Here is a 15198-nt window from a genome sequence, read left to right on the forward strand (position 1 = left end):
TACATGACAACAATAAGCTAATTAGAAGCTACCACATATAATTAACTAAAATTGAATTACTTGCAGTCTAGATAATTAATAAATGGCTTTTCTTATATTACTGCTGTTACTATTAAATATATCTATTTCGATATCTACTACATACATTATTGAAAATAGTGGAAGCTTGTATTATGAAGCAATTGAAGATATCTCTTCACACCATGTAATTCCACTGCTATGTCTCATGCTTCAAAAATATACAGTTATACAAGCACAGTTGCTTCAAGACAGAAACACGGGAAGGATAGAGGTACCCAGAGTCATACGACTTTAGTACAAAGTTACCCTCCCTCCCATATCTGTAAACACACTCAAATTCTCTGTTAAATTGTACGTATCAAATCACAGAATGGATATGTACCATTAAATTCAGTGTAACGTACAATTAGAGGAAATGGCGTGTCATTGTACCAAATATTACGTGTTTGGATAACTCACATTGTCACATTTTGTAATGTTGATCCGAAAATAATTAAAGGTTTGGTTTGAACAATACTTGGCTATACTCGTGTATTGCAAATTATTATTTTAAAGCCATCATTGACCATTGAAACAATGTTTTTTTTTAAACATATTTATTTATTGTTGAGAGTTTTTAAGACTTTAAGGAATAAAGACTAGGACTATTTATTCTTATGGTAATATATATACATATTGTATTAGCTTTTACCCGCGACTTCGTCTGCGTAATTGGGATATTTTTAATGACCGGGGTAGAATGTAGCCTATATCCCTCTCAATTTTTAAGCCGTTAAGGCGCTATAAGGTAATAAACAAATACACTTTCATATTTACAATTTATGACATTATATTTTAACTATGAGTTTAAGACCAACACGATTGACTTATGTGTTATTATATATTAGAGAATGTATTTTTTTTTATGATTAGACATTTAGTAATTTATTACACCATTGCAAATTAATATAGACATATTATTATAATATAAAATTCGTATTTTACAGTGTGTATTCTAATCCTGTTCGCTTCGAAATGTTTCAATTACTCAATAATTCTTTTTGTTATTCAGTATTGTAACTTTAAATAAATAAAGATTTTCTTTCATTAAAAATAAAACAGGGATATTAATCGTGACAGAAACAAAATAGACGAAATAATATGACGAGGAATAAATAGCATCGATTGTAAAGTTTTTAATGACCGAATTTTGATATTTTTCATCAAAGTCAGGTGAAAACTGATGAAAATATGCGTAAAATGGACACGAAAAACCTTTGTATTGAGAACTTTTTTTATTTTTAATATCTCTTAATAATAACCATAACTCGCAACTATCTTTTTTTCCGAAATTTCGAAGTTGAATGAAACATAAATTTGTTGTCAAAATTACCTATTGCATACTGTTTAAAAACATAAAAAAATTTTAAAATATTGTTCCTTCGGACTATTAGGGTAGGATTATGACGAACGAAATGTTAACTCCGTTTACTAGGTCGATTTGGGTACGAAGAAAAACACAAAATTGAGTTCGAAACTTCGGAATTTCATTTCATGGTAGGCCCTCAGGAGCTGACAGAGCTGATTAAAACAATGTATACCCATAGGTATATTACTTAGTAATTTAAAAGTTTATAGAATCGAATACAATTTAGGGATTTTTCTTAAAGAACATATTAATTTTTTTTTATACTACTTAGAATGGCAAACAAGCTGATGGCTCACCTGATGAAAAGTGATAACCGTCCCGGCATCTGTACAAACATGCACACATAAAGGAACTGTATCAGCCATAGATATTTATAAAAATAGTTTTTTTTTTTATACAACTTAGAATGGCAAACAAGCTGACGGCCCACTTGATAGAAAGTGGTAACCGTCGCCTATACACATGAGCAATACCATGGACATAACAGAGTATACTGTTTCGCCCATGATACCCCTCATGCGTTCCCATTCCTGAAGACTCAGGTGTTATTCCTCTGTACCCAGTAAATTCACGCCATATCCCACTCTTCAAACTGAAACACAGCCATGCAAACCCAACTGCTTCACGGTTGAAACACGAATGGGACAGAGGTACCCAAGCAATCGACTTTTGTACAAAGTCTCACTCTGGTTAGCGTTATGTGTATTATTTGGTACTTTGATTTTAATAGACACTTATTAATGAATGAAGTCCTTACAACACAGTATCTAATGCTTCAAGGATTTGAAAGGACCGTCTAAGGATATAGCCGTGTATAATGAAATATCAACGTCTCTATCGGCTTGTTATGACTAAACCTTTTTATTAGGCGATTATTTTATGAAGTAGTCACCGGTTAGGTCAGCTTGTTCGATTGGTAAGTCGCTTTTATAATTACTTCTGTGCTAAGTGGTGATGGTGATTAAAATTATAAAGTCCGTTGAATAGGAATATAGTTGAATAGAAATAATCTTTATTCAAGTAGACTTGTTTGTAAGTTATTTTCTTTTTTATAATTTTACTGCTGGGTTCGGAATAAATTCAGAATAATAATATTTTGCGAAGAATCCGCAAGAAATTCAGCAGTGCCTTAAAATTTTTCAAATTTATATGTATATATATATGTATAAATACAGATGCTATATATAAATATATACATATATATATATATATATATATATATATATAAATACACACACATATATATATATATATATATATATATATATATATATATATATATATATATATATATATATATATAAACTAGTAAATAAACAAAGAACATTCTAACACCTCATCATATCAGCGTTTAACTGTCCACTGCTAAACATAAGCCTCCCCTTGGGGGGTTTGATAAGTAGTTGTCACGCTTCGCAGGCGGATTGAAAATCACAGTTAGACTTTAGAGATGTTTTAAGAGGGACGCTGATGGTCATAGCTCGCCGTCCCTTAGTCGCATTTTACGACACCCACGGGAAAGGAAGGGGTGGCCTATTCTATACCGGGACCCCACGGCCAACTCTACACCTATTTACATCTTATTTCCTGATCGGAAAGACAAACCGATATAATCTTTAGAACATGTAAAGCCTTGTACTTATTCATACAAAGTTGCACAGTTATTGTCCTTGGATGTCTGGTTTAATAATCAACCCACAATCATTCTTGAATTCCTAAAGAAACAAAGAAAAATAAGATAATGCCCAAGAATTTAATTTCTTAACATTGTATTTCAAGTATCTTATTGTGAAATCTGTTTAATTGAAGTCACGTCTAAACGAGATTGACGTAATGTAAAAGAGAAATCAGAAATAAGGTTATGTCTGTACAGAATTTTAAAGCTGATGAATCTTGAAACAGAAGTTGAAATACTTAGTATTTCTATTCAACTATTTATTACTATCAAGACAGATAATGTTACATAGTGTATGCAAAACAGTCTACAGTTTAATATATAAATACCACTAGACATATATATGGTACCAAATTAAGGAGAGCTTATATTATGGGCATTAGATAACACTCAGATAAAAACAGAGATACTATTGAATACAAATGTTAGTGTAGGGATCCAAACCGCAACCATTAGATGGTGAGGCAGTGTGATCAAGAATGCTTAATAATATTATAAATGTGAATGTGAGTTTGTTTGTTACCTTATAAGTGATTGAACAAAATTTTTATTTTCTTTCCAACATTTAATACTAGCTTTCCCTTGACTTTGTCCTCTTGACCGAGATATATTTACTGACCAGGATAAAAAGTAGCCTATGTCCATCCCATATAGTTTTTTTTTTTATACAACTTAGAATGGCTAATAAGCTGACGGCCCACCTGATGGAAAGTGGTAACCGTCGCCTATAGACATGAGCAGTACCATGGACATAACAGAGTATACTGTTTCGCCCATGATACCCCCCATGCGTTGCCATTTCTGAGAACTCAGGTGTTATTCCTCTGTACTCTGTAAATTCACGCCATATCCCATCCTTCAAACCGAAACACAGCTATGTAAACACAACTGCTTCATGGTTGAAACACGAATGGGACAGAGGTACCCAAGCAATCGACTTTTGTACTTGTATTTATAAAAGTCTAACTTAAAATCTGGTGTATGTTTTATCTTGATACGCCATCTAGAAATTGTCTATATCATTACTTTTCCTACTTTTGAAATCAACGCGTTCGAAGTAGCAGCAAAAAGTTAGTAGTAAATATATAAAATAAGCTTAATATCTAAAAATAGGTTAGCTATGATTACTGAATGCATTGCACTTCGTCAGCCGTGTTCACTATAATTTATGCTCGATGCAAATTGCGTGACGTCGGTGTCGCCACCTTCCAATTCCAGTGGCGCATCGACGTCTCAATGACAAATTCTGTAGTAGTGAATGATCTTAGATTATATAGATAGTGTCTTCATAGAAATGATTTGAGAAATCCGGGTCAACTTTTTCATACAACTTTGCGTGATAATAAGTTTTAAGTGATTCCTTTATAACGTCAATATTTATTTTGTCTTATAATTTCTGTATCTTTTTAATGCATAAACACTCATTCTATTTATTAAAAAATACGTCAAGATACATTTTGTCAGCTAATTTGACAATTAGCTGACAAAAAGTGGATACGTTTTTGAGGCTCGATGCTCTATCTGTATAATCTATAATAAGTGAAATTTTTTACAAGCTTTTATTTAATTTGCAATGTACGTTACCTAGTTAGTTTAGATCCATTTAATAAATTACATTTGAATCACCTCTTAACTTCCAATTTTATATACGTCTTTAATTCTGGGGATATTGTAATATTTTTTTTTTAATAATGGTCGCCATCGCAATATTGTAAATCATATATTTTGCTTCAATCTCAATTAAATGAAAATGCTTGAAGAGCAGAAAACGATAAAGTGACGTTACACCAAATTCAAAATGGCCGCCACACCAAAATGACAGATTTTATTATAGAAGCTTGTTTTTAAACAGAATTATTTATTTATTTAGGCATATTAATAATACAAACACATGCTTTAATAATATATATTGGAATAAAACGATGACTTTATGTCAAGAGGTTTATGAGTATAATTTTTTTTATGAAAAATAAAGGGCTGACTCAAATCAACAATGTTAATATTTGTTTACATAATAAAACAAATCTGGGGGGTTAAAAACAATTTGTGTACCTACTTGACAGTACAATAACAGGATTTGCTTTAAATTATATAACCCAACTTAGTGTAAATGTAGTAATCCGTTAATGTTACGCCCCCAGTGATTAGGCCTATTAAATTAGGTGGTTTATTTGGCGGGTTATATAAAGTAAATTCTATTATGACATGTCTAAGGCAAACTTTTTAATCCTCTAGATGAATTGAGAGTCTCTTTCTTTTGGAAGACGGAAAAAAATAGCAAGTTAAAAAAACACATTGTTTGTATATACATTTGTACATTACAAATAAATCTGTTAAAACACATTACAAATGTTATTGACTTTTCTTACAATGTACGGTTTATTCCCGTATTGGTTCTATATTAATTTTGTCTAGATATAAATTGTAAATTTTCTTTGAAAAACTATTAAATTCGAAATAGGTCCCTTATTAATTTTGTTTGTGTTTGCTTATGATTTCCGCTATTTAAAATACTGGTTCATATCAAGTATTCAAGGTTAGTTTGAAGAAATTTCTCTTAGGCATAAATCTTACGATCTACCAAATATTTAATGCCTCATCTTCACTTATTCATATGCATAACTAGCTATTTCCCGTATGCTCGTACGCTTGAACCATTATTCTCAGTTCCTGTGGGAATTTTCAAAAAACATTTCTATTACGAACCTCTATGCAAAATTTCTTACCTGATATTTTAGTTAGTCGGTTTTTTTAATGTTTATTTATTTCATAAATGTTTATGAATGTAAATTTTTTAGGTCCATTACATTTAAAGATATGCTGTTATTGTGTATATAATTTATGATAAATTTTTATATTACACATAATATTTACTCAGAATTATATTTATCTAGTTATATTTATAGGTTTCCTTTGTAATTGAAGTTATTTAATCTGTCGTACTTATTTCTATTAAGTTTAAAACAATGTTAATGATGATACCAAAATACCGCATACCAAAATAAGCAGTCAGTTTTGTTTTCTCTTTTAAGAGTATATAAAAGTTAAGTAAATTTAATTTAATACAAGGACTTTGTACAATTTCTTCTATTTATCTATAGGAAAATTATAATGAGATTTAACTCTCATTTGATCCGGTTACATCATTAAAAGTTACAAAGTACGAAAGTATTATGAGAATTTTAATATACCTTTACCTATACTAACCGAATTAAGTCACGGGACCTCGTTCGCGTGATTAATATAATCAATACGCACTGACAGTGTATTTGTTTGTACGTGCTAATGTTTAGAACTATATATTAGTCGGATGAAAAAATATTTTTAATAGCTCATCTCTTAAGGATGTTTATAGCCAATATTAATATACGACCACGGGCACAACCGCGAGATACAACTAGTGTTAATGTAGGATTTTAAGATGTAAGTAGTGGATATATTACCAATGCATTGTTAAGGAGTGTTGATGCCAATGTTTTTAAGAATGAAAATAAAACGGTGACACCGCTTGGTATGTCGGTATATACTGGCGTGATACCAGTAGGGATGATAGGTGAGGATGAAGCAGGTTAGCCCATTGTGACGTAATTTGTAAATATTAATTTGTAAGGTTTCCGGAGGGAACCATGTGTAGTTCGATCTGACTGGGTATATTGTTAGGAATGAGACCATTGGTCTCTATTACAAACAATCACTTTTTCCCCTGTAACGATATTGAAGAAGGAGAGCAAGAGAATGAACCTTTCATGACGATTTGCACCTTCTTTTATATATTTAATTTGAATAAGGATAGGAATATTCTGGTTATTATTATCAATAGTCTGTCTAAGAGTTTGATAAGCTACTCTTTCCCTCGAATTGACTGAAAATAGAAAGCGGAATTTCTGTTACACAAAACAATTGTCTACGTATTACTTCCTTGGATTAGAGATGATCGATATTGCCTAAATATCGATATTGCTATTGAAATTGATATCGTTAGAATCGTTAGAATCATTATTATAAGCAGAATATCGACATTTTTCAATATTGATATTATTTATAATTCTACAATTCCCTGGATTGGACATAAAGGATAAACAGAACACCAATTATTATTGTGAATTTGTAATGTCTCTGATAAGGAATATCGATATGTTGATATTTTTCTTAAAATATATGCAAAATACTGAAGTTATCAGTACTGATATTACGAGATCGATATTTTGATAATATCGATAAATATCGTTCATCCCTAGGTCGAATGAAGTTAAAAGAAGTTAGACTACGGATTCGATTTGCAAAACTTAAGCGTTCGTGGTCCATTTTCCTTGCACGTGGCGGCAACCTTGAACCAGATCCCAATGCGGCCTGATCATTTTTTTATCATGATTTTATAGTTTTTGATATAAAGAATATGACATATTAAAATGTGCATTTTTGAGGTAAGTTTTATATACACAATTGTATTTGTATAACATAGTTAGTGGGGAATCGAATAATTAATTTAAGATTACCAGAGGTTATTTAAGATTATCTAATACTTATTTACCAGAGGGAGACTTTGTACAAAAGTCGATTGCTTGGGTACCTCTGTCCCATTCGAGTACAGAGGAATAACACCTGAGTCCTCAGGAATGGCAACGCATGGGGGGTATCATGGGTGAAACAGTATAGTCTGCTATGTCCATGGTACTGCTCATGTCTATAGGCGACGGTTACCACTTTCCATCAGGTGGGCCGTCAGCTTATTTGTCATTCTAAGTTGCATAAAAAAAAAAAAGATTAGAAATGTTGAATAAGTTTTACCAGAGGAAGACTGCGTAAAAGTCTTCTATACTTCTGCACTATTCGTATTTTCTTTTTTTTTACACAACTTAGAATAACAAGCAAGCTGAGGGCCCACCTGATGGAAAGTATTAACTATCACCTATAGACATAGACAGTACTATGGACGTAACAGAGTATATTATGACGCCTATAATATATCTTATGCGTTGCCAATTCTGAGCACTAAGGTGTTATGCTTCTATATCTTGTAATTAGACTGCCATACTCCAACTATAGTCGTGTATTCCTGGCATAGAATATGCCATCCATTCCTTTCCCGTGAGTGTCGTAAGAGCCGACTAAGAGAGGGCGAGGAATGGACAGCAGCGTTCCTCTTAAAACATCTTTAAAGCCTGACTGCGGTTGCCAATCCGCCTGCCAAGTATGGCAACTACTAGCAGAACAAGGGGAAAGCTTATGTTTAGCAGTGGATAGTTAAAGGCTGATATGATGATGATGATGAAACACAGCCTAAAAACCACAGTTTAAGCCACCCTTTGCCAAAGCAAAGTATGGTAATTATTTTCTGTCAAGCTGAGATTCGGTTCCAAAACATGGATGCCACTGAAATTCTAGGGCAATGAGATATCTTTTTTACCTTCGAATAAATTGTGAACTGAATTATTCCTGTAGTCATAATTATAAAATTTAAAATACTTTTACTAATATTATAAATGTGAAAGTAAGTTTGTTTGTGTGTTGCGTATTATGGACTATATATGCGCTCATTATGGATGTCTAATTTTAATGCTGCGTTGTATTTTTTTTAACTTTATGTTAAAAAAGTTACAAATAATCTTTACAATAAGTGTAGTATAATAAAAGGACTCTACTTAAAGTATATGCTTCTAAGAATTTTTGAATAAAGATTAACTCTATTTAAAGTAATTCGAAATAAACTTTTATTTATATGCGAAAAATATATAATATTTCTTCACTTTCTAATACTTATTTAAAATATAATATAAAATGTATTTAGTATTACATTAATAATAGAAATAATACCAATAGAAAAAAAGGTTTAATAATGTTTAAAGAGTTTAGACCTAAACTACTAGCTGTAAGTCTAGGCCAACTGGTTGTACATTGTTAGGTACTGTATCTATAAAATATATCTTATATCCGAGAGGTGCGCCTCTATCGGAAATAATATTGTTAAGTATGAAGGCGATCTACTAATCCACTTAATTGGAAATACATCGATACATTTACTTGTAAGTTAACTATTTGCTTTAGAAGTTTTTTAATAGATTGAACACTTCAAAGAGTAATTATTTTATTTTATACTAGTAATCCACCCCGGTTTCATATAAATCGACATATAGAAGATCTCTAATAAAAAAAAAATAGTATTAATAGCTAATAACGTAGCTTTCTATAGGTGAAATATTTTTTTAAATCGGTAAATTTTTTGAGTTTATCCACTGCAAACTAAGAGACTACAGAGTCGGCAATGCGCGCCTAATGCCTCTGGTATTGCAGGCGTTTATTGGCTACGGTAACTGCTTACGATCAGATGGGCCGTATGCTTCTTTGCCACCTCAGTGGTATAAAAAAAGAAAAAAAGAAAATCTTTCTTTTTTCTTCGGCTTTACTTGTTTTTTTTTTTTTTGTAAACAAAACACAGTCCACGATATTTGCTAATACGTAAAAAGATTAAAAATCAATTAGTATTTTTTTTAATATATCCATGACAAACAAAAACAAGAAATCTTGAACATAAAATGGGTTATTTTTATTAGAAAAAAAAAATTTGTGAAGTTGATATTAAATATAAATGAATATGTAGCAATGTAGTTAGCTAACGACAAGAAAGGAGAGTTGTATGTGTAATTGAAGTAAGGTATACCTGCCTATTGTCTTTGACATGAAGGGTGAACTCGGAACCGGAACAAAATCCGGACAACAAGGTGATCTACTTGTCTACATATTTGTCAACAGAGTTATTCTGAGGAAGGTGTACACACACATGTACATATGTTTATTTGTGTGAACGACCCAACACGTCACTGTCAAGGTGTAAGGGCATAAATCGATGGCGTTGTTTACGGCGCACACGAGTTTTGACTTGATAAATTGACGTTCCATTACACGATAATTAATCAAATGTTTTTTTTCAATTTATTGTATGTAGGTATATGTTAGTTATCCCTTCTAATATTAATGTGAAAGTGAGTTTGTTAGTTACGTTTTATTTTGACGAACGGACTCGCTTTATACGTTAGTTAATGAATAAATCAATATAATTGTAGTTACTAATATAACATGATAATGAAGTATATAACTAAAAGAATATATATATATATATATATATATATATATATATATATATATATATATATAAATATATAAACCATTGCCTTTGAATTATTTCTATTAAATATTTAAGTACTTAAATAACAAATAACTAACTTATTATAAGTATGTGGGGACGATAGAACTCATCTATGACTGAAAGATATTTATTTTTGTATTTTTTGATGTCAAATCATAAAACATATATAAAACAATTTTCGTCCTAAAATTAGAAAACAAATTCTGAGGAGGGTCACCCCTGTCACTAGGGGTATAAAAAATATTCTGCGATCTATTCTTAGATCTACCAAATATACATAAAAAATCATATATGGTATATATATGATATACATATAAAAGTTGCTGTATGAAATACATGTCGCGGTGCTGCGGACGTGAGCTTTGACATGTTTTAGTTCTGTATATGGTATTTTTATTTTTATGTATCTCGGAATGAGGAAAAGCCGAAGCCTTACCTGATATAAATTATTGACCATAGCCTACTATAAACAAGAACTACGTCATGGACATTACAGAATACACTGTGACGCTCACAGACATATATTGTCATTCTAGAGGACTACAATGTTACGTCCTGTAATTTAACCGTTATGTTACACTTTTCAAACCGTAATACACCTAGTTACCAAGTTTCATTCAAATCCGTTTAGTCGTTTGTACACAATTGATTCTATGTAATTTTGAGATTTAAGAATAATACTTATTTTGACACTATGAACTTATGAACATTATAATAGAAAGTAAGATAGAAGGAAGGAGGGGAAGAGGGAGACCGAGGCTTAGTTATATCAGGCAGATCAATCCTATCAAGGAAGGAGTTGGTGTCGCGTCGTATCAAGAGGTGAAAAGACTCGCTGAAAATCGTAGTGAGTGGCAAGAGCTCCACCGAAAAGAGCGCAGCTCTTAAATAGGATAGATAGACTTATACTAATATTTATACTTTAATGCGAGAAATGTAATGATATATGATAGAAATTAACGTCATAATATATTGTATTATCTCAGAAGAGTATAATCTTTGGAGTATTTTTTTTTATTTTCGATCAACATTATTAAATTTACTTTTCGAAATTCTTATTTAGTAAAAGAGCAATCTTATAGTGAAAGATTCCGGTAAAGGGATTGTTCTAGAGAAATCTAAAAGTGAGAAAATTCTTAATAAAATTCGAAACATATAACTTCATACAATTTTACTCATTACTACAGTATTATAATGTCACTGTGTTTACAATATAATTTACGAAGATCAATGATACAAAGTCGTGACTACTTAAGTCATAACGGATCATTTTAAATTAGTATGATATTAAAAAAAAAATATCCCAAGCATCAGTTCGAATGTATGAGGCTGTCCCGGAAGCTTGTAGAGAAGGTTATTTGCGCGGCAAAGGCTATATATTCGTTGTATTGTATGCGCCCGCGCAGTGACCGACTCAGCACGCTTGCGTATTGCATTGTGACCGTGAAAAGTTTTGAACGTAAGTGACGCATATTACAAAACATATGTGTGTGTGTGTGTACGTGCTTCTATTATGAATTACGTTTTCAAATATCGAATCTATGTCTAAAATTTTAAATGCGCAGGAGAAAATATTTTTTGTGTTATCTATGGTGACAGTGGTTATGGCTGGTGTAATAATAGTTCTTGAACACGAATTAAAAAATTAAGGGTCACTGATGAAGAAGCAATAGCATTATTTTCTTCACGAAATAGTAATATTTCATTAAGGCGGGAAGGGGACTAAACATAAAAATCTAACGTAATAATATTAGTGGGACTAGACTGTTCTTAGACTGTATTTTAACTCGGTGTTGCACACGAAAGCCTAAGTAACCCACTTTCGACCCATTGAAATCTTTTGGAATCATCTGGAGTTAGCTTTTTTATCACATTTAAGTACTTTGACGATACAAAATAATTATTTAGATTCATTTTTATTTTTATTATTTTGAATAGTTTATGTATCTAAATTAACTTAAGAACGAAAATATTTTGGTTCTTGAAACTATTAAAAAAAAAAAAAAGAATCGATGCGAAATATATATAAGATTTTTTCAAGCAATATGAATATTGTCTTAGTCGAATACTTTTTATGATAAAGATCTTTAAAAGACTTTTCTATAAAAAGAACATTTACTTTGAGCCCTCTATAATTAGATTTCATTCAGCATCTATAGTGAAACATTTATTTCTAAATCGATACCTTTGTAACAGGGTATTTCTGATCGTTTACGCAATTTAATACGATAAACTTAAGTTTGCTGAATTTTGTCCGGCTATTTTTTATTTTTAGCTTCTATATACATTTTATTACTATTTATATTACATGTATAAATATTCGCATTACTTACTAGCTGTGGCATACGGCTTCGCTCGTGTAAAATGTATATTGTTCATTTGTGTACTTTCATTAAAATTTGTTTAGCTTATAAGCGCGGTCGAATAATAATTACATCAACTAATTACCAATGATCATATTAATAATACTAAATATTTCCCGTGGTTTAGGTCTCGTGAGTTGGGATTACATTATTTTAGATTGAGAATGAGCGATATTTCTCAATAATATCGAAATATCAAGAACCAAAATATCGATACTTTAATGTAGACACTGTTATTTTCAAAATATTAATATTTTTGCTAAAATATCAACACATTGTCATTAAAGTATTCGTAACATTGTATTAGTGAGCTGGGGTTCTTCAAGTGCAATCAGTATTGATTAAAATGTAGTGTTTTTAGCATTACATTTTTATATTTACTAAAGACCAAGTTATAGTGTAAAGATATATGGATATTTATAATATTGTTTACGATAATATTGGATTACCGATACTGAAGTAACGATATAATACCAATATCGATATTTTTGAAATATCGCTCCTCTCTACTCTAATTTCAATAAAATTAATCCAGTTCTTTGAGCGCGATTAAATAAAAAAGAAAATTCAAACATATAAACATTATTACAAACTTTTATTTGAACAAGACAAAAATATAGAAAAGATAAACTAATAATAGAACTCAGACTGTAAGTTAAAAACATGAAAGATTTTTTGATCTCTTTGAAGGGCTTAATTATATTTGATATAATTTCTAAAGTAAGAATATATAATTAATTATATTAATTTTCTTTGAAAATATTTCGAAAAGTTATGAGAAAACTTTGGCAACGTCAAACATTCATAATAATTTCGGTTTAATTCTAATTGAGATATAAGTTTAAAAATATATTTTTATTTTGTTTAATAATATTAATAAATGAACAATGAATAAAATTTATGTCATCTCATTATAATATTAATTTTAGACCTGTTTAAACAAGTTATATATATTTGACATTGTTTTGATAGCTAAAAATAAGCTAATTAATATATATGTATTAATGTCCGGAGTACTTTACTAGTTTCTTTTCTTTTAACGTGGATATCGTAAGATGCGACTAAGGGTACTTAATGGTTGAGGGATGCATAGCAGTCCCTCTTTAAACATCACCAAAGCCTAACTGCAGTTGTCAACCTGCCTGTCGAGTGTGGTAACTATTGGCAAACCCCATCAATAGAAAGAAGCCTATGTTCAGCAGTGAATACGTAACGGCTGATATGATGATGGTACTTCACTAGTTTTGGGTCTATCTGAGACCTTAATTAACGTTACTTTAAAAAAAAAATATCAAACTATTCCACCGAAGTTGATATATTAGAGTAGGTACTTATTTTCTTTTTTAATTTATGAAAGTGGTATTTCAACTCCATTGTTGCAAATTTACATATTATTGGCGGGGTACTAGTGAAGGATGGTAACTGAGGCTAAACTTAGTCCGTTATGTTAAATTCACATAACCATGATAATTTTCACTGTCTCCGCTCTCAGACTTAGCAAAACATGTCACAGATACTCTCAGATATCATTACAAACAATCAATATTTGGACGTCATTCAACAAAGTACTTGTTTTCTTTCAGGTCAAAATGCGCTGTCTAATCATAGCCACGGCAGTTTTAGCAGTGGCACAAGCTAGACCTGGGTTTATATTTACCCAGCCTTTGCAGCCAATTGGAGTGGAATACGCCCACGCGTCAATTCCAGCTGTCCGAGCCCACCCAGCAGTAGAATTAAACGCAGCCAGCGAAGCTCTATTACCCCGTGATTTGTTAAAGTCCAGTGATTTCTACGACAATCCAGTGATTGCTTCTGGATTAGCGAAGGAGTCGTGGTTCACCAATAAGGAGATGCAAGTTGTTGAGAGAGAAGCAGAGAAAATTCCGAGGCAGAAAATTTATAATATCGTCAAAAATGCTGGATTTTTGGATAGTCATTAGGTGCTAATATAGATTTTACATCTAGATAGAATATCAAGTGTCAAATGTAACGAAAAAACTGTTATCTAACTCCAACAGTTCGTTGAAGTGTATTTTTTTTAATAAAACGAAGCGCGCCATTTTTTGGTGTTGCCAGTAATAACTGTAATAATTTAACATCCTTATAAAGTACACGCTGGCCAATATTGTAAGTTTAAGTATAATAGAAATATGTGGGCTATAATAGAAATAGATTACATAAAACTAAAGTACCATAGGTCATTTGTAGCGAGATATTCTTTCTGGATGTTTACATTTAATAGCAAACTTTTTTTTTTTTATAAAGTAATAAGTATTTTAGAAAACGAGGGTTCACATCAACTAAGTGTTTATTTTTCATTACATTTCAAAAATTTTGTCAAGTTTTTATACATGCATGTTCTTGTAGTAATTAATTATTTATTGTAAATATTTATGATTTAATGTTTTAAATATTATATAAGAACATAGATAATAATGATATCGTCACCTTGTATACTTTAGATGTATTAGTTTAAATTTTGTGTATCTAAGTCATAACTTACAATGTAACAACGTAACCTTTGAATGAGTAATTGTATATAACTATCATTAATTAGACTTGTATTTTAATAAGTAATTAATTAGTG

The 15198-nt window shown here is 30.9% G+C and overlaps 1 protein-coding gene across 1 annotated transcript; it reads left to right on the top strand.

Moving 5' to 3' along the window:
* The first annotated feature begins 11608 nt into the window (after nt 1-11608).
* On the top strand, nt 11609-15177 carry LOC113519274 (uncharacterized). The gene is made up of 2 exons (XM_026904334.2): nt 11609-11707; nt 14195-15177. The coding sequence occupies exon 2, from the start codon at nt 14201-14203 to the stop codon at nt 14549-14551; it is 351 nt and encodes a 116-aa protein (XP_026760135.1). The 5' UTR covers nt 11609-11707; nt 14195-14200; the 3' UTR covers nt 14552-15177.
* The last annotated feature ends 21 nt before the right edge of the window (nt 15178-15198 follow it).

This window comes from Galleria mellonella, unplaced genomic scaffold (genome assembly GCF_026898425.1).
Source record: "Galleria mellonella isolate WM207_F2 unplaced genomic scaffold, CSIRO_AGI_GalMel_v1 utg40, whole genome shotgun sequence".
In the NCBI taxonomy this organism is placed as follows: domain Eukaryota; kingdom Metazoa; phylum Arthropoda; class Insecta; order Lepidoptera; family Pyralidae; genus Galleria; species Galleria mellonella.